The sequence below is a fragment of the Oncorhynchus masou genome, chromosome 30 (assembly GCF_036934945.1).
Source record: "Oncorhynchus masou masou isolate Uvic2021 chromosome 30, UVic_Omas_1.1, whole genome shotgun sequence".
Taxonomy (NCBI): Eukaryota; Metazoa; Chordata; class Actinopteri; order Salmoniformes; family Salmonidae; genus Oncorhynchus; species Oncorhynchus masou.
Genome location: NC_088241.1, coordinates 46783025 through 46810422, shown reverse-complemented (window position 1 = coordinate 46810422; position 27398 = coordinate 46783025). Strand labels below are relative to the sequence as shown.

General features: G+C 44.2%; 1 protein-coding gene across 1 annotated transcript in view; it reads right to left on the bottom strand.

The window, feature by feature from the left end:
- pde1ca (phosphodiesterase 1C, calmodulin-dependent a) overlaps nucleotides 1-21044 on the bottom strand; it is a 183024-nt gene extending 161980 nt beyond the window's left edge. Inside the window, exon 1 of the mRNA XM_064949150.1 lies at nucleotides 20750-21044. Within this exon, the coding sequence (XP_064805222.1) occupies nucleotides 20750-20993 (244 nt within the window). The 5' untranslated portion in view covers nucleotides 20994-21044. The remainder of the gene's footprint in view (nucleotides 1-20749) is intronic.
- Nucleotides 21045-27398: the final 6354 nt, after the last annotated feature.

Genomic DNA, 27398 nt, shown 5'->3' with positions numbered 1-27398 from the left:
ACTTTTTGGAGAAAGGTCCTCTGGTCTGATGAAACAAAATTAGAACTGTTTGGCCATAAATGACCATTATTATGTTTGGAGGAAAAGGGGGAGGCTTGCAAGCCGAAGAATACCTTCTCAAACGTGAAGCACGAGGGTGGCAACATCATGTTGTGGGGGTGCTTTGCTGCAGGAGGGAATGGTGCACTTCACAAAACAGATGGCATCATGAGGGAGAAAAATGATGTGGATATATTGAAGCAACATCCAGTTAAAGCTTGGTCACAAATGGGTCTTCCAAATCGACAATGACCTCAAGCATAGTTCCAAAGTTGTGGTAAAATGGCTTAAGTACAACAAAGTCAAGGTATTGGAGTGGCCATCACAAAGCCCTGACCTCAATCTTATAGAAAATTTGTGGGCAGAACTGAAAAAGCGTGAGCGAGCAAGGAGGCCTACAAACCCGACTCAGTTACACCAGCTCTGTCAGGAGAAATGGGCCAGAATTCACTCAACTTATTGTGGGAAGCCTGTGGAAGGCTACCTGAAATGTTTGAACCAAGTTAAACATTTTAAAGGCAATGCTACCAAATAATAATTGAGTGCATGTAAACGTCTGACCCACTGGGAATGTGATGAAAGAAATACAAGCTTAAATAAATCATTCTCTCTAATATTATTCTGACATTTCACATTCTTAAAATAAAGTGATGATACTAACTGACCTAAGACAGAGACTTTTTACAAGGATTAAATGTCAGGAATTGTGAAAAACTGAGTTTAAATGTATTTGACTAAGGTGTATGTAAACTTCAGACTTCAACTGTATATATACAGTACAGTACCAGTCAAAAGTTTGGACACACCTACTCATTCCAGGATTTTTCCTTTTTTTAAATTACTATTTTCTACATGGTAGAATGATAGTGAAGACATCAAAACTGTGAAAAATCACATATGGAATCATGTAGTAACCAAAAAAGTTTTAAACAAATCAAAACATATTTTATACTTGAGATTCTTCAAAATAGCCACCCCTTGCCTTGATGACTGCTTTACACACTATAGGCATTCTCTCAACCAGCTTCATTAAGGAATTATTTTCCAACAGTCTTGATGGAGTTTCCACATATGCTGAGCACTTGTTGGATTTTTCCTTCACTCTGCGGTCCAATTCATCTCAAACCATCCCAATTGGGTTGAGGTTGGGTGATTGTGTTGGCCAGGTCATCTGATGCAGCACTCCGTCACTCTCCTTCTTGATCAAATAGCCTTTACACAGACTGGAGGTGTGTTGGGTCATTGTCATGTTGAAAAACAAATGATACAGTCCCGCTAAGCGCAAATCAGATGGGATGGCATTTCGCTGCAGAATGCTGTGGTAGCCATGCTGGTTAAGTGTGCCTTGAATTCTAAATCATGTGGAGATCATCCGTTCACCTACTCCGCATCTCACAAAGACACGGCTGCTGGAACAAAACAACTCAAATTTGGACTCATCAGACCAAAGACAGATTTCCACCAGTCTAATATCCATTGCTTGTGTTACTTGGCTCAAGCAAGTCTCTTCTTCTTATTGGTGTCCTTCAGTAGTGGTTTCTTTGCAGCAATTTGACTATGAAGGCCTGATTCACAAAGTCTCCTCTGAACAGTTGATGTTGAGATGTGTCTGTTACTTGAACTCTGTGAAGCATTTATTTGGGATGCAATCTGAGGTGCAGTTAACTCTAATGAACTTGTCCTCTGCAGCAGAGGTAACTCTGGGTCTTCCTTTCCTGTGGCGGTCCTCGTGAGAGCTAGTTTCATCATAGCGCTTGATGGTTTTTGCAACTGCACTTGAAGAAACTTTCTAAGTTCTTGAAATTTTACGCATTGACTAACCTTCACGTCTTAAATTAATGATTGACTTCTCTTTGCTTATTTGAGCTGTTCTTGCCATAATATGCCATAATATTCTTGCCATAATATGGATTTGGTCTTTTACCAAATAGAGCTATATTCTGTATACCACACCTACCTTGTCACAACACAACTGACTCAAACGCATCAAGAAGAAAAGAAATGCCACAAATGAACTTTTAACAAGGCAAACCTGTTCATTTAAATGGATTCCAGGTGACTACTTCATGAAGCTGGTTGAGAGAATGCCAAGAGTGTGCAAAGGTGTCATCAAGACAAAGGGTTGATACTTTGAAGAATCTTCAATAAATATATATACTGCTCAAAAAAATAAAGGGAACACTTAAACAACACAATGTAACTCTGTGAAATCAAACTGTCCACTTAGGAAGCAACACTGATTGACAATAAATGTCACATGCTGTTGTGCAAATGGAATAGACAACAGGTGGAAATTATAGGCAATTAGCAAGACACCCCAATAAAGGAGTGGTTCTGCAGGTGGCAACCACAGACCACTTCTCAGTTCCTATGCTTTCAGCTGATGTTTTGGTCACTTTTGAATGCTGGCGGTGCTTTCACTCTAGCAGCCTGCTTTCACTCTACAACCCACACAAGTGGCTCAGGTAGTGCAGCTCATCCAGGATGGCACATCAATGCGAGCTGTGGCAAGAAGGTTTGTAGTGTAGTGTCCAGAGCATGGAGGCGCTACTAGGAGACAGGCCAGTACATCAGGAGACGTGGAGGAGGCCGTAGGAGGGCAACAACCCAGCAACAAGACCGCTACCTCCGCCTTTGTGCAAGGAGGAGCAGGAGGAGCACTGCCAGAGCCCTGCAAAATGACCTCCAGCAGGCCACAAATGTGCATGTGTCTGCTCAAATGGTCAGAAACAGACTCCATGAGGGAGGTATGAGGGCCCAACGTCCACAGGTGGGGGTTGTGCTTACAGCCCAACACCGTGCAGGACGTTTGGCATTTGCCAGAGAACACCAAGATTAGCAAATTCACCACTGGTGCCCTGTGCTCTTCACAGATGAAAGCAGGTTCACACTGAGCACGTGACGATGTGACAGAGTCTGGAGACGCCGTGGAGAACGTTCTGCTGCCTGCAACATCCTCCAGCATGACCGGTTTGGTGGTGGGTCAGTCAGGGTGTGGGGTGGCATTTCTTTGGGGGGCCGCACAACCCTCCATGTGCTCGCCAGAGGTAGCCTGACTGCCATTAGGTACCGAGATGAGATCCTCAGACCCCTTGTGAGACCACATGCTGGTGTGGTTGGCTCTGGGTTCCTCCTAATGCAAGACAATGCTAGACCTCATGTGACTGGAGTGTGTCAGCAGTTCCTGTAAGAGGAAGGCATTGATGCTATGGACTGGCCCGCCCGTTCCCCAGACGTGAATCCAATTGAGCACATCTGGGATATCATGTCTCGCTCCATCCACCAACGCCACGTTGCACCACAGACTGTCCAGGAGTTGGCGAGTGCTTTAGTCCAGGTCTGGGAGTAGATCCCTCAGGAGACCATCCGCCACCTCATCAGGAGCATGCCCAGGCGTTGTAGGGAGGTTATACAAGCACGTGGAGTTCACACACACACTACTGAGCCTCATTTTGACTTGTTTTAAGGACATTACATCAAAGTTGGATCAGCCTGTAGTGTGGTTTTCCACTTTAATTTTGAGTGTCACTCCAAATCCAGACCTCCATGGGTTGATACATTTGATTTCCATTGATAATTTTTGTGTGATTTTGTTGTCAGCACATTCAACTATATAAAGACAAAAGTATTTAATAAGATTATTTCATTCATTCAGATCTAGGATGTGTTATTTTAATGATCAGTGTATATGTATGTATATCCCTCTCTTTCCTCTCTCTCTTTCTCTGACTCTCTCTTCTTCCTCTGATTTGGACTTCGGTCACCAGAGAGCAGTACTACATGCATAGTGTCTCTTGTCAATGTCACTACCAGGGGCTTTTTCAAAAGATTGAATTGCATGATCTTTGCTTGAATATCGGAAATACTTTCCGTCTGCATTGCAATACTGAATCATTTTTTCCATCTACGGTTAATTTTCATCTCCAGAGTAATACCTACCGCACATTAATTTACGTTTAAATATTGAATTTCACAGTGGTTATGTAGCCAGGCGGAGTTTGACCGAGAACACACTAGAGAGTGGTGCAGTACACTCAGCATCACAATGCTTTCCCCTACCAGATGCCCAGAGCATTGGCCTGACCCTCACCTTTAACCTCTAACCAATGACCGATGTCCACTCCACAGTGTGGATGGAACAGACTTGACTAGGGGATATACTGTATGTTGTTATTGTTCCTGAGTTAGCATACTAATGGCCTTGAGATAGCTCTGTTGACCGTAGCAATTAACTCAGTCCTTTCAGTCCGTCTCCTCTCGTCCACCATTCATTGCCCCTGGGCTGGCATAGTGGGCGAGAGTAAAGACATGCCAGCGTTCCACTTCTACTGCTAAAGGCTCTGACCTTGTGCAAGCAGGTTCAGGCACGCACACACACACACAAGGGCATGCAAGAGATTGCATAATGGTAGTGTGATTGTGTGAGCAGCCACCAACCACATGCCGTGCAGTCTTAGAATTATGCCAATCATGACAGCCTGAAATATGGTGAGGGTAAAGGTCTAAGGATATAAGGAATAGCCCATGACATAGTAGAGCGATTGACAAGTGGATCACTCAACAAGAGAACTACACTGCTGTAACAGTAGGGGAGAGTGGGGTAAGTTGAGACATTTTGTACATTCAGCATCACTCCGTCAAGGGAAATATAATATTATTTCTAACAAATGTATCTAAATATATTTCAGGATGTTGTGTATCCCGGGAAATAATCTGAATTCACGTAAACATTACAGTTTTGAAAACGTAGCTTGTCCAAAATAAAGTGGTCTCTTGGCACAGGGTACCCAGGGTATGGATACACAGGGGTACCCAGGGTATGGGTACACAGTGGTACCCAGGGTATGGGTGCACAGGGTACCCAGGGTATGGGGTAAGTTGAGCTGTGGAACAGGGTAAATTAAGCAGCCTATACATTTCTGTACTGAATTAAATATTACCACTATCCTTTTAAAACCATGTCTGTCTTTATTTCCCAAACACAATCACAGCTGCTGTTTTGTTTTTTAATTATTTTAAGCATCGTTAAAACACAGGTTTAACCCCTAACAAAAACGTTTTTACTTTTTTAAACACTTTTAACATGCGTATGGGAAGAAAACACTTATGTTTGCTCAACTTGCCATTGACTCAACCATTGGCTCAACTTACCCCAAGGCAAACATTTTCATTATTTAGCCCAAACAGCTACAAGGATGGGGAAGGGGGATACCTGGTCAGTTGTACAACTCAATGCATTCAACTAAAATGTGTCTTCCGCATTTAACCCAACCCCTCTGAATCAGAGAGGTGCGAGGGCTGCCTTAATCAACGTTGACAGCGCCCGGGGAACAGTGGGTTCACTGCCTTGCTCAGGGCAGAACAACAGATTTTGACATTGTCAGCTTGGGGATTCGATCCAGCAACCTTTCGGTTACAGGCCCAACGCTTCTACCCGCCTCTCATTTTGAAACTTATATGCTAGGTTTAGAACCTCATATCGAAGCTTATAGAGACCCCAACTAATGTATAGAACAATCTTTAAATGATCTACTTTGGTTTAGATACAAGCATCTTGAAACCTCTTAACACAATAAATTCATTTGACTTCATGAAAATCTTTTTTTTTTCAATGTGGTTTCTTCCTTCAAAGACTCCATGATATTATTTTATTACCCTCACTCCCCTACATGAGAGAAAAACGTTGTCCTGCAGTTCACCTTATGCACCACTAGATAGCGGTCTTTACTCTCAAAAGGAAGGCACTGAAGTAACTGCATGAGCTATGACCACAATAACAAAGTACCATCTCATGGATAAGACTACCACACATTGGCAGATACTTGAACAGATTACACTCTGATAGAACTGAGCTCAGATGTGAATATTTATATGTGTCTGTAAGTCCAGGGGGGTCTTTCAGATAAGGCTTGCCCTGTCACACACACCCTCTCCTCCTCTTGGCATACAATGCCATGGGGCACAGATGTTATCTAAAACAGGATCTCAATCGTGTGGAATGAGAGAATCAGCTTTTGCGTCAACCCACGAACAGCATTCTAACCAAATTGTTGGAAGCTGAAGTTGCATTTTAAATCATAATGAATAAGCGATCCTAGATCAGCATTGCTACGCTGAAACGCTTTGTCAATACAGGCCATGGTCTAAAATGCAACATCATATTAATGGTGATCAGCCCATTATCAGCCTGAAAATGTCATCCTGGCACATTTTTGCAAAAAGGTCAAATGTCACAGAAGCTGACGTTTTTCTCAAAACATTACAGTCAATGGGATTAGATGAGTGTCACAGGGTTGACGTTTTTCTCAACACATTACAGTCAATGAGGTTAGAGTTGAGCCAAGATGTGGAGGTGAAGCAAGGGTTGAGCCGGGAGTTGATATTAAACTCGGGTTACGGTTGAGGCTAGGATTAGGGTTAAACCAGGATATGGACATGAAGCTAGAGTTGGGGTTAGGGTTAGGATTATGGTTAGGATTACAGTTAGGGATGAGGTAGGAGTGGGCGTGAAGCTTGGTTTCGGGTTAGGGCTTCAACCCTAGACATGACCCTGACCTTAATCCAATTAACAATTCATGATTTTGCCCCCCCACTACATGAAAGGTAGGCCTCACTTGAAGCCTGACCGACAGTTAATGTGCTTTTGAGTGACATCGGCAGAAGGGTTGAGCCAAGATGTGGTGACGAAGCAAGGGTTAAGGTTAGGGTTAGGGTCAGCGTTACAGTTAGGGATGAGCCGGGAGTTGATATGAAACTAGGGTTAGGATTAGGATTAGGATTGAAGTTTGAGGATAGTTTTAGGGTTGAGCCAGGATGTGGACATGAAGCTAGGGTTAGGGTTAGGGTTGAGGATAGTTTTAGGGTTGAGCCAGGATGTGGACATGAAGCTAGGGTTAGGGTTGTGGATAGTTTTAGGGTTGAGCCTGGATGTGGACATGAAGCTAGGGTTAAGGGTTGAGGATAGTTTTAGGGTTGAGCCAGGATGTGGACATAAAGCTTGGGTTAGGGTTAAGGGTTGAGGATAGTTTTAGGGTTGAGCCAGGATGTGGACATGAAGCTAGGGTTAGGGTTAAGGGTTGAGGATCGTTTTAGGGTTGAGCCAGGATGTGGACATGAAGCTAGGGTTAGGGTTAAGGGTTGAGGATAGTTTTAGGGTTGAGCCTGGATGTGGACATGAAGCTAGGGTTAGGGTTGTGGATAGTTTTAGGGTTGAGCCAGGATGTGGACATGAAGCTAGGGTTAGGGTTAAGGGTTGAGGATAGTTTTAGGGTTGAGCCTGGATGTGGACATGAAGCTAGGGTTAGGGTTAAGGGTTGAGGATAGTTTTAGGGTTGAGCCAGGATGTGGACATAACGCTTGGGTTAGGGTTAAGGGTTGAGGATAGTTTTAGGGTTGAGCCAGGATGTGGACATGAAGCTAGGGTTAGGGTTAGGGTTGAGGATAGTTTTAGTGTTGAGCCAGGATGTGGACATGAAGCTAGGGTTAGGGTTAGGGTTGAGGATAGTTTTAGGGTTGAGCCAGGATGTGGACATGAAGCTAGGGTTAGGGTTGTGGATAGTTTTAGGGTTGAGCCTGGATGTGGACATGAAGCTAGGGTTAAGGGTTGAGGATAGTTTTAGGGTTGAGCCAGGATGTGGACATAAAGCTTGGGTTAGGGTTAAGGGTTGAGGATAGTTTTAGGGTTGAGCCAGGATGTGGACATGAAGCTAGGGTTAGGGTTAAGGGTTGAGGATCGTTTTAGGGTTGAGCCAGGATGTGGACATGAAGCTAGGGTTAGGGTTAAGGGTTGAGGATAGTTTTAGGGTTGAGCCTGGATGTGGACATGAAGCTAGGGTTAGGGTTGTGGATAGTTTTAGGGTTGAGCCAGGATGTGGACATGAAGCTAGGGTTAGGGTTAAGGGTTGAGGATAGTTTTAGGGTTGAGCCTGGATGTGGACATGAAGCTAGGGTTAGGGTTAGGGTTAGGGTTGAGCCTGGATGTGGACATGAAGCTAGGGTTAGGGTTAAGGGTTGAGGATAGTTTTAGGGTTGAGCCAGGATGTGGACATGAAACTAGGGTTAGGGTTAAGGGTTGAGGATAGTTTCAGGGTTGAGCCTGGATGTGGACATGAAGCTAGGGTTAAGGGTTACATTACATTTACATTTAAGTCATTTAGCAGACGCTCTTATCCAGAGCGACTTACAAATTGGTGAATTCACCTTCTGACATCAGTGGAACAGCCACTTTACAATAGTGCATCTAAATAATTTAAGGGGGGGGGTGAGAAGGATTGCTTTATCCTATCCTAGGTATTCCTTGAAGAGGTGGGGTTTCAGGTGTCTCCGGAAGGTGGTGATTGACTCCGCTGTCCTGGCGTCGTGAGGGAGTTTGTTCCACCATTGGGGGGCCAGAGCAGCGAACAGTTTTGACTGGGCTGAGCGGGAACTGTACTTCCTCAGTGGTAGGGAGGCGAGCAGGCCAGAGGTGGATGAACGCAGTGCCCTTGTTTGGGTGTAGGGCCTGATCAGAGCCTGGAGGTACTGCGGTGCCGTTCCCCTCACAGCTCTGTAGGCAAGCACCATGGTCTTGTAGCGGATGCGAGCTTCAACTGGAAGCCAGTGGAGAGAGCGGAGGAGCGGGGTGACGTGAGAGAACTTGGGAAGGTTGAACACCAGACGGGCTGCGGCGTTCTGGATGAGTTGTAGGGGTTTAATGGCACAGGCAGGGAGCCCAGCCAACAGCGAGTTGCAGTAATCCAGACGGGAGATGACAAGTGCCTGGATTAGGACCTGCGCTGCTTCCTGTGTGAGGCAGGGGCGTACTCTGCGGATGTTGTAGAGCATGAACCTACAGGAACGGGCCACCGCCTTGATGTTAGTTGAGAACGACAGGGTGTTGTCCAGGATCACACCAAGGTTCTTAGCGCTCTGGGAGGAGGAAACAATGGAGTTGTCAACCGTGATGGCGAGATCATGGAACGGGCAGTCCTTCCCCGGGAGGAAGAGCAGCTCCGTCTTGCCGAGGTTCAGCTTGAGGTGGTGATCCGTCATCCACACTGATATGTCTGCCAGACATGCAGAGATGCGATTCGCCACCTGGTCATCAGAAGGGGGAAACGAGAAGATTAATTGTGTGTCGTCTGCATAGCAATGATAGGAGAGACCATGTGAGGTTATGACAGAGCCAAGTGACTTGGTGTATAGCGAGAATAGGAGAGGGCCTAGAACAGAGCCCTGGGGGACACCAGTGGTGAGAGCGCGTGGCGAGGAGACAGATTCTCGCCACGCCACCTGGTAGGAGCGACCTGTCAGGTAGGACGCAATCCAAGCGTGGGCCGCACCGGAGATGCCCAACTCGGAGAGGGTGGAGAGGAGGATCTGATGGTTCACAGTGTCGAAGGCAGCCGATAGGTCTAGAAGGATGAGAGCAGAGGAGAGAGAGTTAGCTTTAGCAGTGCGGAGCACCTCCGTGATACAGAGAAGAGCAGTCTCAGTTGAATGACTAGTCTTGAAACCTGACTGATTTGGATCAAGAAGGTCATTCTGAGAGAGATAGCGGGAGAGGTGGCCAAGGACGGCACATTCAAGAGTTTTGGAGAGAAAAGAAAGAAGGGATACTGGTCTGTAGTTGTTGACATCGGAGGGATCGAGTGTAGGTTTTTTCAGAAGGGGTGCAACTCTCGCTCTCTTGAAGACGGAAGGGACGTAGCCAGCGGTCAGGGATGAGTTGATGAGCGAGGTGAGGTAAGGGAGAAGGTCTCCGGAAATGGTCTGGAGAAGAGAGGAGGGGATAGGGTCAAGCGGGCAGGTTGTTGGGCGGCCAGCCGTCACAAGAAGCGAGATTTCATCTGGAGAGAGAGGGGAGAAAGAGGTCAGAGCACAGGGTAGGGCAGTGTGAGCAGAACCAGCGGTGTCGTTTGACTTAGCAAACGAGGATCGGATGTCGTCGACCTTCTTTTCAAAATGGTTGACGAAGTCATCTGCAGAGAGGGAGGAGGGGGGGGAGGGGGAGGAGGATTCAGGAGGGAGGGGAAGGTGGCAAAGAGCTTCCTAGGGTTAGAGGCAGATGCTTGGAATTTAGAGTGGAAGAAAGTGGCTTTAGCAGCAGAGACAGAGGAGGAAAATGTAGAGAGGAGGGAGTGAAAGGATGCCAGGTCCGCAGGGAAGCGAGTTTCCTCCATTTCCGCTCGGCTGCCCAGAGCACTGTTCTGTGAGCTCGCAGTGAGTCGTCGAGCCACGGAGCGGGAGGGGAGGACCGAGCCGGCCTGGAGGATAGGGGACATAGAGAGTCAAAGGATGCAGAAAGGGAAGAGAGGAGGGTTGAGGAGGCAGAATCAGGAGATAGGTTGGAGAAGGTATGAGCAGAGGGAAGAGATGATAGGATGGAAGAGGAGAGAGTAGCGGGGGAGAGAGAGCGAAGGTTGGGACGGCGCGATACCATCCGCGTAGGGGCAGTGTGGGAAGTGTTGGATGAGAGCGAGAGGGAAAAGGATACAAGGTAGTGGTCGGAGACTTGGAGGGGAGTTGCAATGAGGTTAGTGGAAGAACAGCATCTAGTAAAGATGAGGTCGAGCGTATTGCCTGCCTTGTGAGTAGGGGGGAAGGTGAGAGGGTGAGGTCAAAAGAGGAGAGGAGTGGAAAGAAGGAGGCAGAGAGGAATGAGTCAAAGGTAGACGTGGGGAGGTTAAAGTCGCCCAGGACTGTGAGAGGTGAGCCGTCCTCAGGAAAGGAGCTTATCAAGGCATCAAGCTCATTGATGAACTCTCCGAGGGAACCTGAAGGGCGATAAATGATAAGGATGTTAAGCTTGAAAGGGCTGGTAACTGTGACAGCATGGAATTCAAAGGAGGCAATAGACAGATGGGTAAGGGGAGAAAGAGAGAATGACCACTTGGGAGAGATGAGGATCCCGGTGCCACCACCCCGCTGACCAGAAGCTCTCGGGTGTGCGAGAACACGTGGGCGGACGAAGAGAGAGCAGTAGGAGTAGCAGTGTTGTCTGTGGTGATCCATGTTTCCGTCAGTGCCAAGAAGTCGAGGGACTGGAGGGAGGCATAGGCTGAGATGAACTCTGCCTTGTTGGCCGCAGATCGGCAGTTCCAGAGGCTACCGGAGACCTGGAACTCCACGTGGGTCGTGCGCGCTGGGACCACCAGATTAGGTGGCCGCGGCCACGCGGTGTGGAGCGTTTGTATGGTCTGTGCAGAGAGGAGAGAACAGGGATAGATAGACACATAGTTGACAGGCTACAGAAGAGGCTACGCTAATGCAAAGGAGATTGGAATGACAAGTGGACTACACTTATCGAATGTTCAGAACGTTAAGCTTACGTAGCAAGAATCTTATTGACTAAAATGATTGAAATGATACAGTACTGCTGGAGTAGGCTAGCTGGCAGTGGCTACGTTGTAGACACTACACTAATCAAGTCGCTCCGTCGAGTGTAATAGTTTCTACAGTGCTGCTATTCGGGGGCTAGCTGGCTAGCTAGCAGTGTTGATTACGTAATGTTACGTTAAAAGAACGACAATAGCTGGCTAGCTAACCTAGAAAATCGCTCCAGACTACACAATTGTCTTAGATACAAAGACGGCTATGTAGCTAGCTAGCTACGATCAAACAAATCAAACCGTTGTACTGTAATGAAGTGAAATGAAAATGTGATACTACCTGTGGAGCGAGGCGGAATGTTGATCGGGTTGTTGAAGTTCAGTTCGGAAGACGTTGGCTAGCTGTTGGCTAGCTAGCTAGCAGTGACTCCTACGTTAAGGACGACAAATAGCTGGCTAGCTAACCTCGGTAAATTAAGATAATCACTCTAAGTCTACACACTCTAAACTACACAATTACCTTGGATACGAAGACAGCAAAGACAACTATGTAGCTAGCTAACACTACACTAATTGAGTCGTTGAGTGTAATAGTTTCTACAGTGCTAGTGGACGTTAGCTAGCTGCTGTGCTAGTGGACGTTAGCTAGCTGCTGGGCAGAAAGCAGTGTAGACTACGTTAGGACGACGAAATACGATAATTACGCAATTATCTTTGATACAAAGACGGCTATGTAGCTAGCTAAGAAGAAATTGCTAAGATTAGACAATAGTTTTAGGGTTGAGCCAGGATGTGGACATAAAGCTTGGGTTAGGGTTAAGGGTTGAGGATAGTTTTAGGGTTGAGCCAGGATGTGGACATGAAGCTAGGGTTAGGGTTAAGGGTTGAGGATCGTTTTAGGGTTGAGCCAGGATGTGGACATGAAGCTAGGGTTAGGGTTAAGGGTTAAGGGTTGAGGATAGTTTGAGGGTTGAGCCGGGATGTGGACTTGAAGCTAGATTTAGGTTTAGGGTTAGAGTTAGGGTTGAGCTGGGAATAGACATGAAGCTAGGGTTAGGGTTAGGGCCTCAACCCTAGACCTAGCCCTATCCTTAATTAATTTCCCCTCGCACCACTAGGTGGCAGAAAGGTAGTCCTCACTTGAAGCCAAGCTAGAGTTATTGTGCTTTTGAGTGACATTGGCAGAACGGTTGACAAAATTCACGCATGGGATCATTCAACAGACGCTCCCGATGGATGCAAACCTACATCTGACCATGTGAAATTGACTCTTCACAATTAATATTTGGTCCCACAGAGAACAAGGCTTTTCTTCTATAGAAAAGCATTACCTACAGTTCTCACATAACCATGACGCCCCCGTTGACTTCGATTGAGCTAGGTAACCATCCTTGCACACAACCAATCGTGGCCTTATAGCGATGCTCTCTGTGTTGAGGTTCAGCTTCCTAATTAATCCTCAACATGGTCATTCATTCTCTCCCTGCACTGTTTGAAACTCAGGGCATCATTAAAGAGTGTCCCCAGGAGACTGTACATAGAATTTCAGCTTCTTGCGATTACAGGAAGTGACTTAATAGGGGGGTCATAGGGTCGAAGGGTTAAAAAGGTTTAATCTTCCCAAATTGTACATATTTGTGACCGGGAGATATGGCATATGAAATTTGAAATCAATCAACCTCCATTGGTCTTGCAGTTCTAGAAATTAAGAGCCTTGTTATGAATTACTGAATTTTATTTTATTTTTTAGATTGACTTGAAACTTGGGTCTGCCTGTCTAAGTGTCTGTCTGCCTGCTTACCTGTCTGTCTGTCTGTCTGTCTGTCTGTCTGTCTGTCTGTCTGTCTGTCTAACTGCCTGCCTGTCAGTCTGTGTATCTGTTCCTGCCTGTCTGTCGGCCTGTCTGTGGGAGAGAGGAAGGAGAGAGGAAGGAGAGAGGAAGAAGAGAGAGGAGGGAGAGGGAGAGAGAGATGATAGGAGGGGGAGGCAGGGAAAAGAGGGAGAGAAAATTATGGGGAATGAGAGAAACAAAAGTGGGAGAGTGAGGACGGGTGAAAGAGGGGGGAGAGGGAGATGGTGAAAGAGGGATGGGGAGAGAGAGGAGGGAGTGAGACAAAGGAGAGTGTGAGAGAGAGATGAGAGGAGAGGGAGAGAGACTAGAGTGGGAGGGAGGGGGAGGGAGGAGGGAGGAGGGAGAGAGAAAGAAGAGGGAGAGTGAGGGAGGGGGAGAGAGGGAACAGAGAGACAGAATGGGTGAGAGAAGGGAGAGGATGGGATGGAATAAGGGGAGGGAGATATATATATAATATATAAAATGGAGGTAGAGAGTAAGAGAGAGAGACATGAGATAAACGAGAAAAACGTCATCCATGTGACACTCATCTTTTCCCATTGACTTCAAGTTTGCGGACGACACAACAGTGGTAGGCTTGATTACCAACAACGACGAGACGGCCTACAGGGAGGAGGTGAGGGCCCTCGGAGTGTGGTGTCAGGAAAATAACCTCACACTCAACGTCAACAAAACTAAGGAGATGATTGTGGACTTCAGGAAACAGCAGAGGGAACACCCCCCTATCCACATCGATGGAACAGTAGTGGAGAGAGTAGCAAGTTGTAAGTTCCTCGGCATACACATCACAGACAAACTGAATTGGTCCACTCACACAGACAGCATTGTGAAGAAGGCGCAGCAGCGCCTCTTCAACCTCAGGAGGCTGAAGAAATTCGGCTTGTCACCAAAAGCACTCACAAACTTCTACAGATGCACAATCGAGAGCATCCTGGCGGGCTGTATCACCGCCTGGTACGGCAACTGCTCCGCCCTCAACCGTAAGGCTCTCCAGAGGGTAGTGAGGTCTGCACAACGCATCATCGGGGCAAACTACCTGCCCTCCAGGACACCTACACCACCCGATGTTACAGGAAGGCCATAAAGATCATCAAGGACATCTACCACCCGAGCCACTGCCTGTTCACCCCGCTATCATCCAGAAGGCGAGGTCAGTACAGGTGCATCAAAGCTGGGACCGAGAGACTTAAAAACAGCTTCTATCTCAAGGCCATCAGACTGTTAAACAGCCACCACTAACATTGAGTGGCTGCTGCCAACACACTGACACTGACTCAACTCCAGCCACTTTAATAATGGGAATTGATGGGAAATGATGTAAATATATCACTAGCCACTTTAAACAATGCTACCTTATATAATGTTACTTACCCTACATTATTCATCTCATATGCATACGTATATACTGTACTCTATATCATCGACTGCATCCTTATGTAATACATGTATCACTAGCCACTTTAACTATGCCACTTTGTTTACATACTCATCTCATATGTATATACTGTACTCGATACCATCTACTGTATCTTGCCTATGCTGCTCTGTACCATCACTCATTCATATATCTTTATGTACATATTCTTTATCCCCTTACACTGTGTATAAGACAGTAGATTAGGAATTGTTAGTTAGATTACTTGTTGGTTATTACTGCATTGTCGGAACTAGAAGCACAAGCATTTCGCTACACTCGCATTAACATCTGCTAACCATGTGTATGTGACAAATAAAATTTGATTTGATTTGATTTGATTTCAAGGTATTGAGAAAAACATCAATCCTGTGACACTCATCTTTTCCCATTGACTGTAACGTATTGAGAAAAATGTCAGCTACTGTGACATTTTACCTTTTAGCAATAATATGCCAGGATGATGTTTTCCTGTAATATTGTGTTGCGGCGATACCATATCTTGGTATTATTTGCAATTCATACACAGTTGAAGTCGGAGGTTTACAGTACACTTAGGTTGGAGTCATTAAAACTCGTTTTTCAACCAATCCACACATTTCTTGTTGACAAACTATAGTTTTGGCAAGTCTGTTAGGAAATCTACTTTGTGCATGACACAAGTAATTGTTAACATATACATTATTTCACTTATAATTCACTGTATCACAATTCCAGTGGGTCAGAAGTTTACATACACTAAGTTGACTGTGCCTTTAAACAGCTTGGAAAATTCCAGTGATGATGTCATGAATGATGTCATGGCTTTAGAAGCTTCTGTTAGGCTAATTGACATCATTTGAGTCAATTAGAGGTGTACCTATGGATGTATTCCAAGGCCTATCTTCAATCTCAGTGCCTCTTTGCTTGACATTGTCATGACGTTGGCCTCTTTGGGTATAGCAAGCCCCATCCCCCTCTCCCTGCCTCCCCCTTGCCTCCTTCAACTAGGCTGCTGTGGTCAGAGAGAGGTCATAAATTCCTGAGAAGACCCTACCACATGGCCACATAGTATAAGAGGCAGAGTAGATTTTCATGGAGTACAAAGGAATTTCCTCCACCTCACAGAACTTGAGGTACAAACAAATGTCATGTTCCAGAGAAAGTATAACAGATCGGTGAAGAATCCAGCCACAAACTGGTCCATTTGTTACAACTTGGGGAAGCTCGTGGGAGACGGTGTGGCCACATTACCATAACGGTGTTTATATAATAGCCTCAGATATGAGGTTTACATCTAATTGTTGTATAATATGAATGAGTGAGTAGGATACTGTTTGTAAAATTGTGTAATATGATTTTGAACTGTTTAATGACAGAAAATCCTATTTCCTTTTGATTTGAACTAAAAAAGAGGACCGCCCCTGAGCCCAGTTAGGGTCAGGCGTCCTGGGACAGCCATTCCGAATAAAAGCCAACGTTGAGAAATGTTCAGCAGACCATGTTTTTCTCCATTAGGAGAGGACAAAGGTTGTAAAACCATTGCTGAATCTTTTAACCATACCACGTGGTTAAACTCTTAGACTAACGATACCGACAGAATAAGAACAAGTCTTTGATATTAATTATTAGTCTGCAGCTAGGAATTTGGAATCATTGAACGTGAAGAACGACAACCGCCGAGACATCCATTCTATAACAAATGAATGAATGTCACTCTGAACTATCCACTATAACCACGACAGAGAGAGAGAGAGAGAGAGGACGAAACTCTCCAACTGAAACAAACTTTTCACCAGCGGTCCAGACGACACACTGAGCGTTTATATATATATATTGATTGCAATTGTTCCCGAATGAGTTGTTCCCGGCATCGCTCTGTAGTGACTTCTTAGTCAACCCCCACTTCCCCTTTTGTCTAACAAGCCACGATGCCGGTTTAGCCCACTAGGGCACATTCTCATTTCATATAACCACATTTACTTTGTTTGTTTGTTTATGCATTTCTGTGAATTATTTAGTTAGTAACAAATAAATGATTTAAGACAATTGATGTATGGATGACTCATATTGAAGATTGAGTTTGTGCAGATAACCAACAATTTACGATGTTTGGAATGAGACTAACGTGAGGTAAAGTAAATAATTCATTAATTCGAAGACAAATTGATCAGATAAAATATCTGAGGCATTATTTTAAGAAAGGATACTTTGAAATCGGAATATTTTTCCATAGTGCTCCAACTTCCTAGTAATTACGGTTACATGATTAATCAGTCTAATCGCGTAATATTAATTACAGAGAATATTTGATAAAAACTATAAGTCTTCAGTTAATGATAGTAAAGACACAACAACATCATGGGAAAATCTAAAGAAATCAGCCAAGACCTCAGAAAAAAAATTGTAGACCTCCACAAGTCTGGGTCATCCTAGGCAGCAATTTCCAAACGCCGGAAGGTACCACGTTCATCTGTACAAACAATAGTATGCAAGTATAAACACCATGGGACCACGCAGCCGTCATACCGCTCAGGAAGGAGACGCATTCTGTCTCCTAGAAATGAACGTACTTTGGTGTGAAAAGTGCAAATCAATCCCAGAACAACAGCAAAGGACCTTGTGAAGGTACTGGAGAAAACAGGTACAAAAGTATCTATATCCACAGTAAAACGAGTCCTAAATTGACTTAACCTGAAAGGCCGCTCAGCAAAGAAGAAGCCACTGCTCCAAAACAGCCATAAAAACGACAGACTACAGTTTGCAACTGCACATGGGGACAAAGATCATACTTTTTGGAGAAATGTCCTCTGGTTTGATGAAACAACAATAGAACTGTTTGGCCATAATGATCATCGTTACATTTGGAGGAAAAGGGGGTTAGGCTTGCAAGCTGAAGAACACCATCCCAACCGTGAAGCACGGGGGTGGCAGCACCATGTTGTGGGGGTGCTTTGCTGCAGGAGGGACTGGTGCACTTCACAACTTAGATGGCATCATGAGGGATGGAAAAGGATGTGGATATATTGAAGCAACATCTCAAGACATCAGTTAGGAAGCTAAAGCTTGGTAGCAAATGGGTCTTCCAAATGGACAATGACCCCAAGCATACTTCCAAAGTTGTGGCAAAATGGCTTAAGGACAACAAAGTCAAGGTATTGGAGTGGCCATCACAAAGTCCTGACCTCAGTACCATAGAAAATGTGTGGGCAGAACTGAAAAAGCATGTGCGAGCAAGGATTCCTACAAACCTGACTTAGTTACACCAGCTCTATCAGGAGGAATATACTAATTGAGTGTATTTAAACTTCTGACCCACTGGAAATGTGATGAAAGACACAAAAGCTGAAATAAATAATTCTCTCTACTATTATTCTGACATTTCACATTCTAAAAATATAGTGGTGATCGTAACTGACCTACGACAGGGAATTTTTACTAGGATTATGTCACGCCCTGACCATAAAGAGCCATTTTTTCTCTATGGTGTAGTAGGTCAGGGCGTGACTGGGGTGTTCTAGTTTATTATTTCTATGTGGCGTTCTAGTTTATTATTTCTATGTGGCGTTCTAGTTTTCATATTTCTATGTTAGTGTGCTTGATATGGTTCCCAATTAGAGGCAGCTGGCATCGTTGTCTCTAATTGGGATCATATTTAGGTAGCCTTTTTCTACCTGTGTTTTGTGGGATATTGAATTTTGTATTTTGAGTTAGTGTATGTAGCACCTCTGTAGTCACGGTTCGTTGTTTGTTTCTTGTTTTGTTTTATAGTTTCACTTCAATAAATTATGTGGAACTGTAATCACGCTGCGCCTTGGTCCTTCTCTACAAACGATCGTGACAGATTAAATGTCAGGAATTGTGAAAAACTGAGTTTAAATGTATTTGGCTAAAGTGTATGTAAACTTCTGACTTCAACTGTATACAGTATTATTGTAACATTCATTACTGTATGTTAGATTACGCACCAAGGTCATATGCTGATGTAGAGTGATATACAGTGATATACAGTATTATATCACTATGTGATATCACTCTGAAGCCACTCTCCTGCCTGCTAAACTGCCATGTTCCTACTACACAGTATGTGACTTCCCATTACACATGAAACGCCCCTCCATTCAGCCAGGATTAGGATGTAAACAAGTGGGTTTGTGACAATCTAATTTGCAGTCATCAAACTGCTATTGGAGTAATACATGTAATTTCAGCACATTACCATTTCCTGTTTACAATAATGGCTCCTCAGTGCACAGGCTCACGGGTAAATGCTCAGGCCTTGCACAGCTGGGATCAGATCATGGTCCAGTAGGTAAGCTTTAAAATAGTTTGATTTGGTATAGAAGTTGAAAATTGGCACACTTGTATCATTTTTCATGCTGAGCAAAAGCCGATATATTGCCATTTGAGCAAAGCCCTGGGTCAACCTGTAGTGCCCCCTACAGGTCAATGGTGAAAATGCTTTTAACTATATTGATGTTTTGGGTAATGACTTCCCCTGTGTTGGGTCTGCATGGCTCCAAAATTGCTTAAAATGTTTGGGGAACACATTCAACCAACAACCAAAACCATATGACCTTTGTTTTGTCCTTTATGATTATAACAATTATGAAAAAATATCAGAAATTGCAGTAAAATGTTGATATGTTCCCTTTCGAAGTGATGTATTAAATACAAAGTCACCTTTGACACTCTAAAAAGATTTATAAGTGTTCCCTGACGACTACTGATTAAAATTCTATGAAATATGATATTATTTTCTTATGAGAAACTTGTGACAGGAAACCTGCTCTGTACACGTCACTCTAGCTAAAATGCCATAGGAATATCCAGCAGGGACAGAGGTAACCCATTTTAGCAAAATCACTTTATGATGAGACCACACAACTTTTACAAAAAGACAGGATATGTCTCAATAAAGATGTCCAGCTATATAGCACCATTGCAGATTAAACCGATGACACTCGAAGGCAGCAGTTTTGCCAAGTGGCCACCAACCAGCTCCATGGGGCCAAATAGGACAGCTAGAGCAGTGTTTGTCTTATTCAAGCCCTCTGGTTTGACGATAAGATTGAGTGTGGAACAACTAACCAGATGCTGATGAATTGCTGTGTAATTACAATCCTCTACAATCTGTCAACCATACTGGGCTTAAACATCCACTTCCTGCAATTGTTCAGCTGACTATACTGTGCAATACCCATAAAAGAGCATGATTTGCTGGATAAATGTCCTACAGTATTTGGAAGCGTACTCCCTGTTTTCACTGTTCACATACAGTATCATCTATCAACCTTTATACAATTATCAACACAATACTTCATCTCTAATATGACAACAGCCCCATACTGTGAATACAGTATGATCTGAGGACTGTAGCCTACAGGAGAGACTACAGGCAGACAGCACCACACCACAAGGCCCCTCTCTCCCCACTGAGGTTCCAAGGGAAGCATTAACGTAACCTTGGTGAGAACATCATGGGGGACAGGTAGATGATATTTTGGTGTTTGTCTTGAGAGACAGTAGGACGCTAGAGCTGTTGTTAAATACTGGAAACCTTCCATGAAAAGGAGAATAAGAGTCTGTGGAATTTTGCCCCATAATTACTTTTGTTTTGTAGATCAGCTTTAATATTGCAGATAGTTTGTGGGTTCTATCAATTGCTAGAGTTGTCAAGTTGATTGGGCAGGACTACACAGAGTCCACAATTACTTAACTACAACTGCAGCATAACAACCTGAAGTTTTTTATTTTTTATTTTTTTTACATAGCATACACATATAACACTTTAGTTTAAACTTGTTAGCATATTTTCGTTGTCCAATATTAAAATCTCAATCAGAAATTAGACTCAAAAAGCGCTGAGACTAATCTGTGTGGTTCACACCATTGATTATTGCCTTTTCTCAGAATGGATGTGCTTAGTTAGAGAGTGGTGGTAAACACCCTTCATTTTCATCCAAAAAACAAAGTAGCATGGTCTTTTTTCTGGGAAAATGCAGATTTCATAGTGACAAGAAGGACAGGATTTGACAAAAAAAAAATGTATGAATAATGCAATACTCATATACCAAAAGACAACATTACAGAGAGAAAACATCAGATTCTTATTCACTATGCATGAAGGCGTGCTGAATGTTTTTTTTAGCTTACCACCAAAAGTCTCCGACACGGTCTCTAGAACTCTCGCGGCTCCTCTACTGTCCTGTGCGTTCAGCACCTCGGACAGCGACCTCCGCGTGCTCTGTCCACTTCTCTGACACTGGGGCATGGTTGAGCGAACACTTCTCCGCTTGCTTCCGCTCAGGACGGACTGGCTTCGCTCGGGCTCTACTGATGAAGACACCTGCACGATGGTGTTGCTTGTTTTTGTCAACGCCGAGGTGACGGAGCCCATGGCAGCAGTGTTAACTTTATAAACTTGTTTCAGGAATCTAGCCTAATAAGTCTACCGCCTATTTTTCTAAAACTTTCGAAGTCTCCCGAGGCTATTTCCTTTTCACTTCGTCGACTTGAAAATTGGCATGCCAAAACATGCTGTCCAACTCATGAGACCAAACCAACTGAGTTTTAGTCAGACAGACTGTTCTGTTGACTGACTTGTTGTTTTTAAAGGCTTCTCTTGCAACAGTCAATTGATGTGGTCTAGTCTATAGCCTAATGACTAAAGTTCTCCATCGGTTTTCCACATAAAACTCCTAGGGGAAGGAACTGACGCAACCAGAATCGTTCAAGTTCGGTTAAAAGCTCCACACGTTCAATTATTCACTTTATCGTCACGTTTCCATCAAATTGGCGACAGACTTTCATGCGAATATTAAAAAATCTGAATATAACCTATAAAACCTTTCCCATCAGAGATTTGTTTCCATCAAATTAACCTGTTGTGGATACAAGTCAGTATATGATGACGTCGTGGTATAAAAAAATAATTTTAAAGTTAAATTCCCATGTAAGTCTACCGAATAAAAAATACAAGTTAAATGGGTTTCCATCGCATGTGCAACTCTACTGCTGGTTTCGTCCCCCCAAAATTGCGTTATATAGCAAATGTGCCCAGACTAGTCTTGGCACATGCGCTCTAGCCAACAGATTGGCTACCTACAGTAGTATGCAAAGCCACGGGCAGTAAGGGTGCCGCAGCACCCGCTGAAGAAATGTGAATAAAAAACAAAAAAATACATTTAATTAGCAGACCCATATAGCCGTCTGTAACACAGTGGATTTTTGCCTCCAAACTATGGGCACAAACTACTATGAGTACATGATGAGCTAATTTTTCTAATTTGTCAAATGGCAGCCAAGCATTGATCATCATATAACCAAAATAAGACCCTCGATATTTATTGGAAAGCAGCATCAAGCTCAGCACCATACACTTCCACCACCCTGTGAAGTTCATCGTAACTTATTTAATGTGTAGCCTAATAAACTGGCTGCTTTTCCGAGTCGTAGTGGGAGGACCACATAACATACAGTGGGAAGAAAGTATTTGAGACACTGACGATTTTGCAGGTTTTCCTACTTACAAAGCATGTAGAGGTCTGTAATTTCTATCATAGGTACACTTCAACTGTGAGAGACGGAATCTAAAACAAAAATCCAAAAATCATATTGTATGATTTTTAAGTAATTATTTTGCATTTCATTGCATGACATAAGTATTTGATACATCAGAAAAGCAGAACTTAATATTTGGTACAGAAACATTTGTTTGCAATTACAGAGATCATACGTTTCTTGTAGTTCTTGACCAGGTTTGCACACACTACCTCCATACAGACCTTCTCCAGATCCTTCAGGTTTCGGGGCTGTCGCTGGGCAATATGGACTTTCAGCTCCCTCCAAATATTTTCTATTGGGTTCAGGTCTGGAGACTGGCTAGGCTCCAGGACCTTGAGGACCTTGAGATGCTTCTTACGGAGCCACTCCTTAGTTGCCCTGGCTGTGTGTTTCGGGTCGTTGTCATGGTGGAAGACCCAGCCACGACCCATCTTCAATGCTCTTACTGAGGGAAGGAGGTTGTTTGCCAAGATTTCGCGATACATGGCCCCATCCATCCTCCCCTCAATACGGTGCAGTAGTCCTGTCCCCAAAGAATGATGTTTCCACCTCCATGCTTCACGGTTGGGATGGTATTCTTGGGGTTGTACTCGGGGTTGTACTCATCCTTCTTCTTCCTCCAAACATGGCGAGTGGAGTTTAGACCAAAAAGCTCTATTTTTGTCTCATCAGACCACATGACCTTCTCCCATTCCTCATCTGGATCATCCAGATGGTCATTGGCAAACTTCAGACAGGCCTGGACATGCGCTGGCTTGAGCAGGGGGACCTTGCGTGTGCTGCAGGATTTTAATCCATGACGGCGTAGTGTGTTACTAATGGTTTTCTTTGAGACTGTGGTCCCAGCTCTCTTCAGGTCATTGACCAGGTCCTGCCGTGTAGTTTTGGGCTGATCCCTCACCTTCCTCATGATCATTGATGCCCCACGAGGTGAGATCTTGCATGGGCCCCCAGACCGAGGGTGATTGACCATCATCTTGAACTTCTTCCATTTTCTAATAATTGCACCAACAGTTGTTGCCTTCTCACCAACCTGCTTGCCTGTCCTGTAGCCCATCCCAGCCTTGTGCAGGTCTACAATTGTATCCCTGATGTCCTTACACAGCTCTCTGGTCTTGGCCATTGTGGAGAGGTTGGAGTCTGTTTGATTGAGTGTGTGGACAGGTGTCTTTTAAACAGGTAACGAGTTCAAACAGGTGCAGTTAATACAGGTAATGAGTGGAGAACAGGAGGGATTCTTAAAGAAAAACTAACAGGTCTGTGAGAGCCGGAATTCTTACTGGTTGGTAGGTGATCAAATACTTACGTATGTCATGCAATAAAATGCAAATTAATTACTTAATGCTTTGTAAGTAGGAAACCGTCAGTGTATCAAATACTTGTTCTCCCCACTGTATCATCACGTCATTCCATGTTTACTTCGATATGATGGCTATTATATCCATATTTGCGCATAAAGGCATTTCCACTGCCAATTTCCACATAATTAATCTTACAGACACAAAAAAACTAATTGTGTCAGCATTTATAAAACTGTACCGAAACTTCCTGTTTCCATCACAGCTGTAGTGATTTATTTTTTATAAGGGATGACTGTTGGATGGAAACGTGATTATAGACATTGGTAAATTAGGTGAATGTATTTTCCTTTATTATTTCCAGAGATCCACGTAAATACATGCAATTGTTATGTTTTTATTGTGGATGAAGGACGATATAAAAAGGTTGCAACTTCTGAACTTTTGAAGACCAATGTCATAATGTTGCCAGTATGGTATTCCTTCCTTCCTTCAGAAATGCTCCCCCTCAATTAAGATTGCATAGGCTATACTAGTAATCTTAAGAGGCAGGCTATCAAGGATCATTCTAGCTGTGATAAAACACCTTGAACTGTAATTAGGCCGACTGAGTGCTATTATAAGGTTGGCCCAGCAATAGGAGGCTTGAAAGGATTGAAACTAAGGCAGTGGTCATCACAAAATATGTCAAGTTCTGGGAATTATAGCCATACTAATGCCGCATTCACGTGCTAGTCGGAACTAGGAAACTCAGAAATGTCTTACTTTGTAACTCGTTGTAGAAAGATTATCCAGAGTCCCAAATGGATAGTATCAGAATCAACTAATCGGAAGCTCTGAACAAATAATGCATGTTCATTTTAACTAAGAGGTTCCGAGTTTCTGATAGGTTCAGAGTTTCCTGTCACGTTCGTCGTATGAAGGAGACCAAGGAGCAGCGCGGTAAGCGTACATTCTCTTTATTAAAAGAATGAACACCGAACAAACTAACAAAATAACAAACTAAAAGTGAAGCTATACAATATAGTGCTGACAGGCAACTACACATAAACAAGATCCCACACCAGAAAGTGGGGAAAAGGCCTGCCTAAATATGATTCCCAATCAGAGACAATGATAAACATCTGTCTCTGATTGGGAACCATATCAGGCCAACATAGACATACAAAACCCCTAGACATACAAAAACCCTGACATACAAAAAGCCCTAGACATACAAAAACCTAGAGTACCCACCGTAGTCACAACCTGACCTAACCAAAATATATAGAAAACAGAAATATCTAAGGTCAGGGCATGACAGTACCCCCCCCCCCCCATCCCCTCCCCCAAAGGTGCGGACTCCTGGTCACAAACCTGAACCTATAGGGGACGGTCAGGGTGGGCATGTACCCTCGGTGGCGGCTCCGGTTCTGGACGCAGTCCCCACTCCCTACACTGATCCCTCCGCTTCTATGGAACCAGACTGTGGATCGTTGTTGGAGGAGCCGGACTGTGGATCATCGCCGGAGGCTCATAACTGGGAACCACTGCTGGAGGATCTGGACTGCAGCTCGTCGCTGGAGGATACGGACTGTGGAACCGTCGCCGGAAGCTCTGGACTGGGAACTGTTGCCGGAAGCTCTGGACTGGGAACTGTCGCCGGATGATCTGGACTGGGAAATGTCACCGGAAGTTCTGGACTGTGGAGGCGCACTGGAAACCTGATGCGTGGGACGGTATAGGTGGCACCGGGCTGATGACACGCACCTCAGGGCGAGTGCGGAGAGGAGCCACAGGATGTACTGGACTGTGGAGGCGCACTGGAGACCTGGAGCGTAGAGCTGGCACAATGTGTCCTGGCTGGATGCTCACTTTAGCTCGATACGTGTGGGGCGCTGGCACAGGACGCACTGGGCTGTGAAGGCATACTGGCGATACAGTACGTAGAGCCGGCGCAGGATATTCTGGTCCAAAGAGGTGTACTGGAGACCAGGAGCGCTGAGCCGGCATAACCCGTACTGGCTGGATGCCCACTCTAGCGCGGCAAATGCGGGGAGCTGGAATAGAGCGCACCGGGCTATGAATGCACACTGGAGACACCGTGCGCATCATTGCATAACACTCACACGCTCCCCACGGTAAGCACAAGGAGTTGGCTTAGGTCTAAACCCTACCGCCGCCAATCTCCCCGTGTTTCCGGTCTGGTTGCCTCTCGTGCTTGCCTCATTGGTATAACTCCTCGTAACATCGCCGTTCCGCTTTCGCTGCCTCTGTTTCCTCCTTCAGACGGCGATACTCCCCCGCCTGCGTCCAGGGTCCTGCTCCATCCAGAATCTCCTCCCAATTCCACTCCTCCTGTGCACGCTGCTTGGTCCTTTTGTGGTGGGATCTTCTGTCACGTTAGACATATGAAGGAGACCAAGGCGCAGCATGGTATACGTACATTCTCTTTATTAAAATAATGAACACCGAACAAACGAACAAAATAACAAACGAAACGTGAAGCTATATAATATACTGCTGACAGGTAACTACACATAAACAAGATCCCACACCAGAAAGTGAGGAAAGGCCTGCCTAAATATGATTCCCAATCAGAGACAACGATAAACATCTGTCTCTGATTGGGAACCATATCAGGCCAACATAGAAATACAAAACCCCTAGACATACAAAACCCTAGACATACAAAAAACTCTAGACATACAAAAACCTAGAGTACCCACCGTAGTCACAGGGCGTGACATTTCCGGTGAACGAGGCATTCATTTGAATCCCGGGAAGCCTTCTACAAGGTTGACGATGACAGCCCTCATAGTTGGGCCCAATTCTATTGGTGCTTTCAAGACAACTCGGAAACTTGGAACCTCCAAGTTTAAATTTGCTTATGTTGTTCGTGTAGAGCTTACTATTGGTTGATTCTGATACTCTTCAAGTGGGAAAATCTGAGCTCCTCGTTCTTCAACGAGTTTCCAAGTCAGAAATGTCAAGTTTGCGAGTTGAGTTGTATTGAATGTACAGTACCATGTGAAAGTAGCCACCTGTTCTGCCTTACTTCCGTATCACGTCCCCTAATCTTTTGAATTGGCAAGATGATGATATCATTAAATTCACGAAAATGTGATTATTTAAGATATACAATTACATTTGTGTTTGTGGATGAATTTACTTTTGCCAGATGCCTTTTATGAACTTATTGTGCTGAAAACCTTTGCGCTACGTTTTGCCCATTGAATACAATTCAAAAAGCCTACAAAAGTAAAACATGTTAAAAAATAAATAAAAAGCCTACTTCCAGGAAAACGATGCATGCATACATGCTTGCATAGCCTATTGTCCTTGGAATGAGCAAGTTTGTTTCTCATGGCCCGATGCCCCGGGTGGGTGGACATATCATCTTACTACCAATGGAATTGTTAAGTTATGAAGAGAAGAGACACTGACATCAGAGTTAGTAGGAAATATGAATGACTTTATCTGGCTTCAACACAGTATTTATTAACTCGGTCACCTTGCGCCCCCTTATGGAAGGGGACTTGTAACTACTCCTACATCTCCCTCCCTTAAGGAATAACAGAAAACACAGAACTGCATTGTCTAACATCAAATCATCAACAACTGTAACAGTTATTTGAACTAGCATTTCAATAAATGCCACAACTAACATATAAACAACATGTAGAGATCCCGTCACTTTTTTTCTTCTTTTCTTTTCAAGAGAGCACATGGTACCTACTACAGTGCCTTGCGAAAGTATTCGGCCCCCTTGAACTTTGCGACCTTTTGCCACATTTTAGGCTTCAAACATAAAGATATAAAACTGTATTTTTTTGTGAAGAATCAACAACAAGTGGGACACAATCATGAAGTGGAACGACATTTATTGGATATTTCAAACTTTTTTAACAAATCAAAAACTGAAAAATTGGGCGTGCAAAATTATTCAGCCCCTTAAGTTA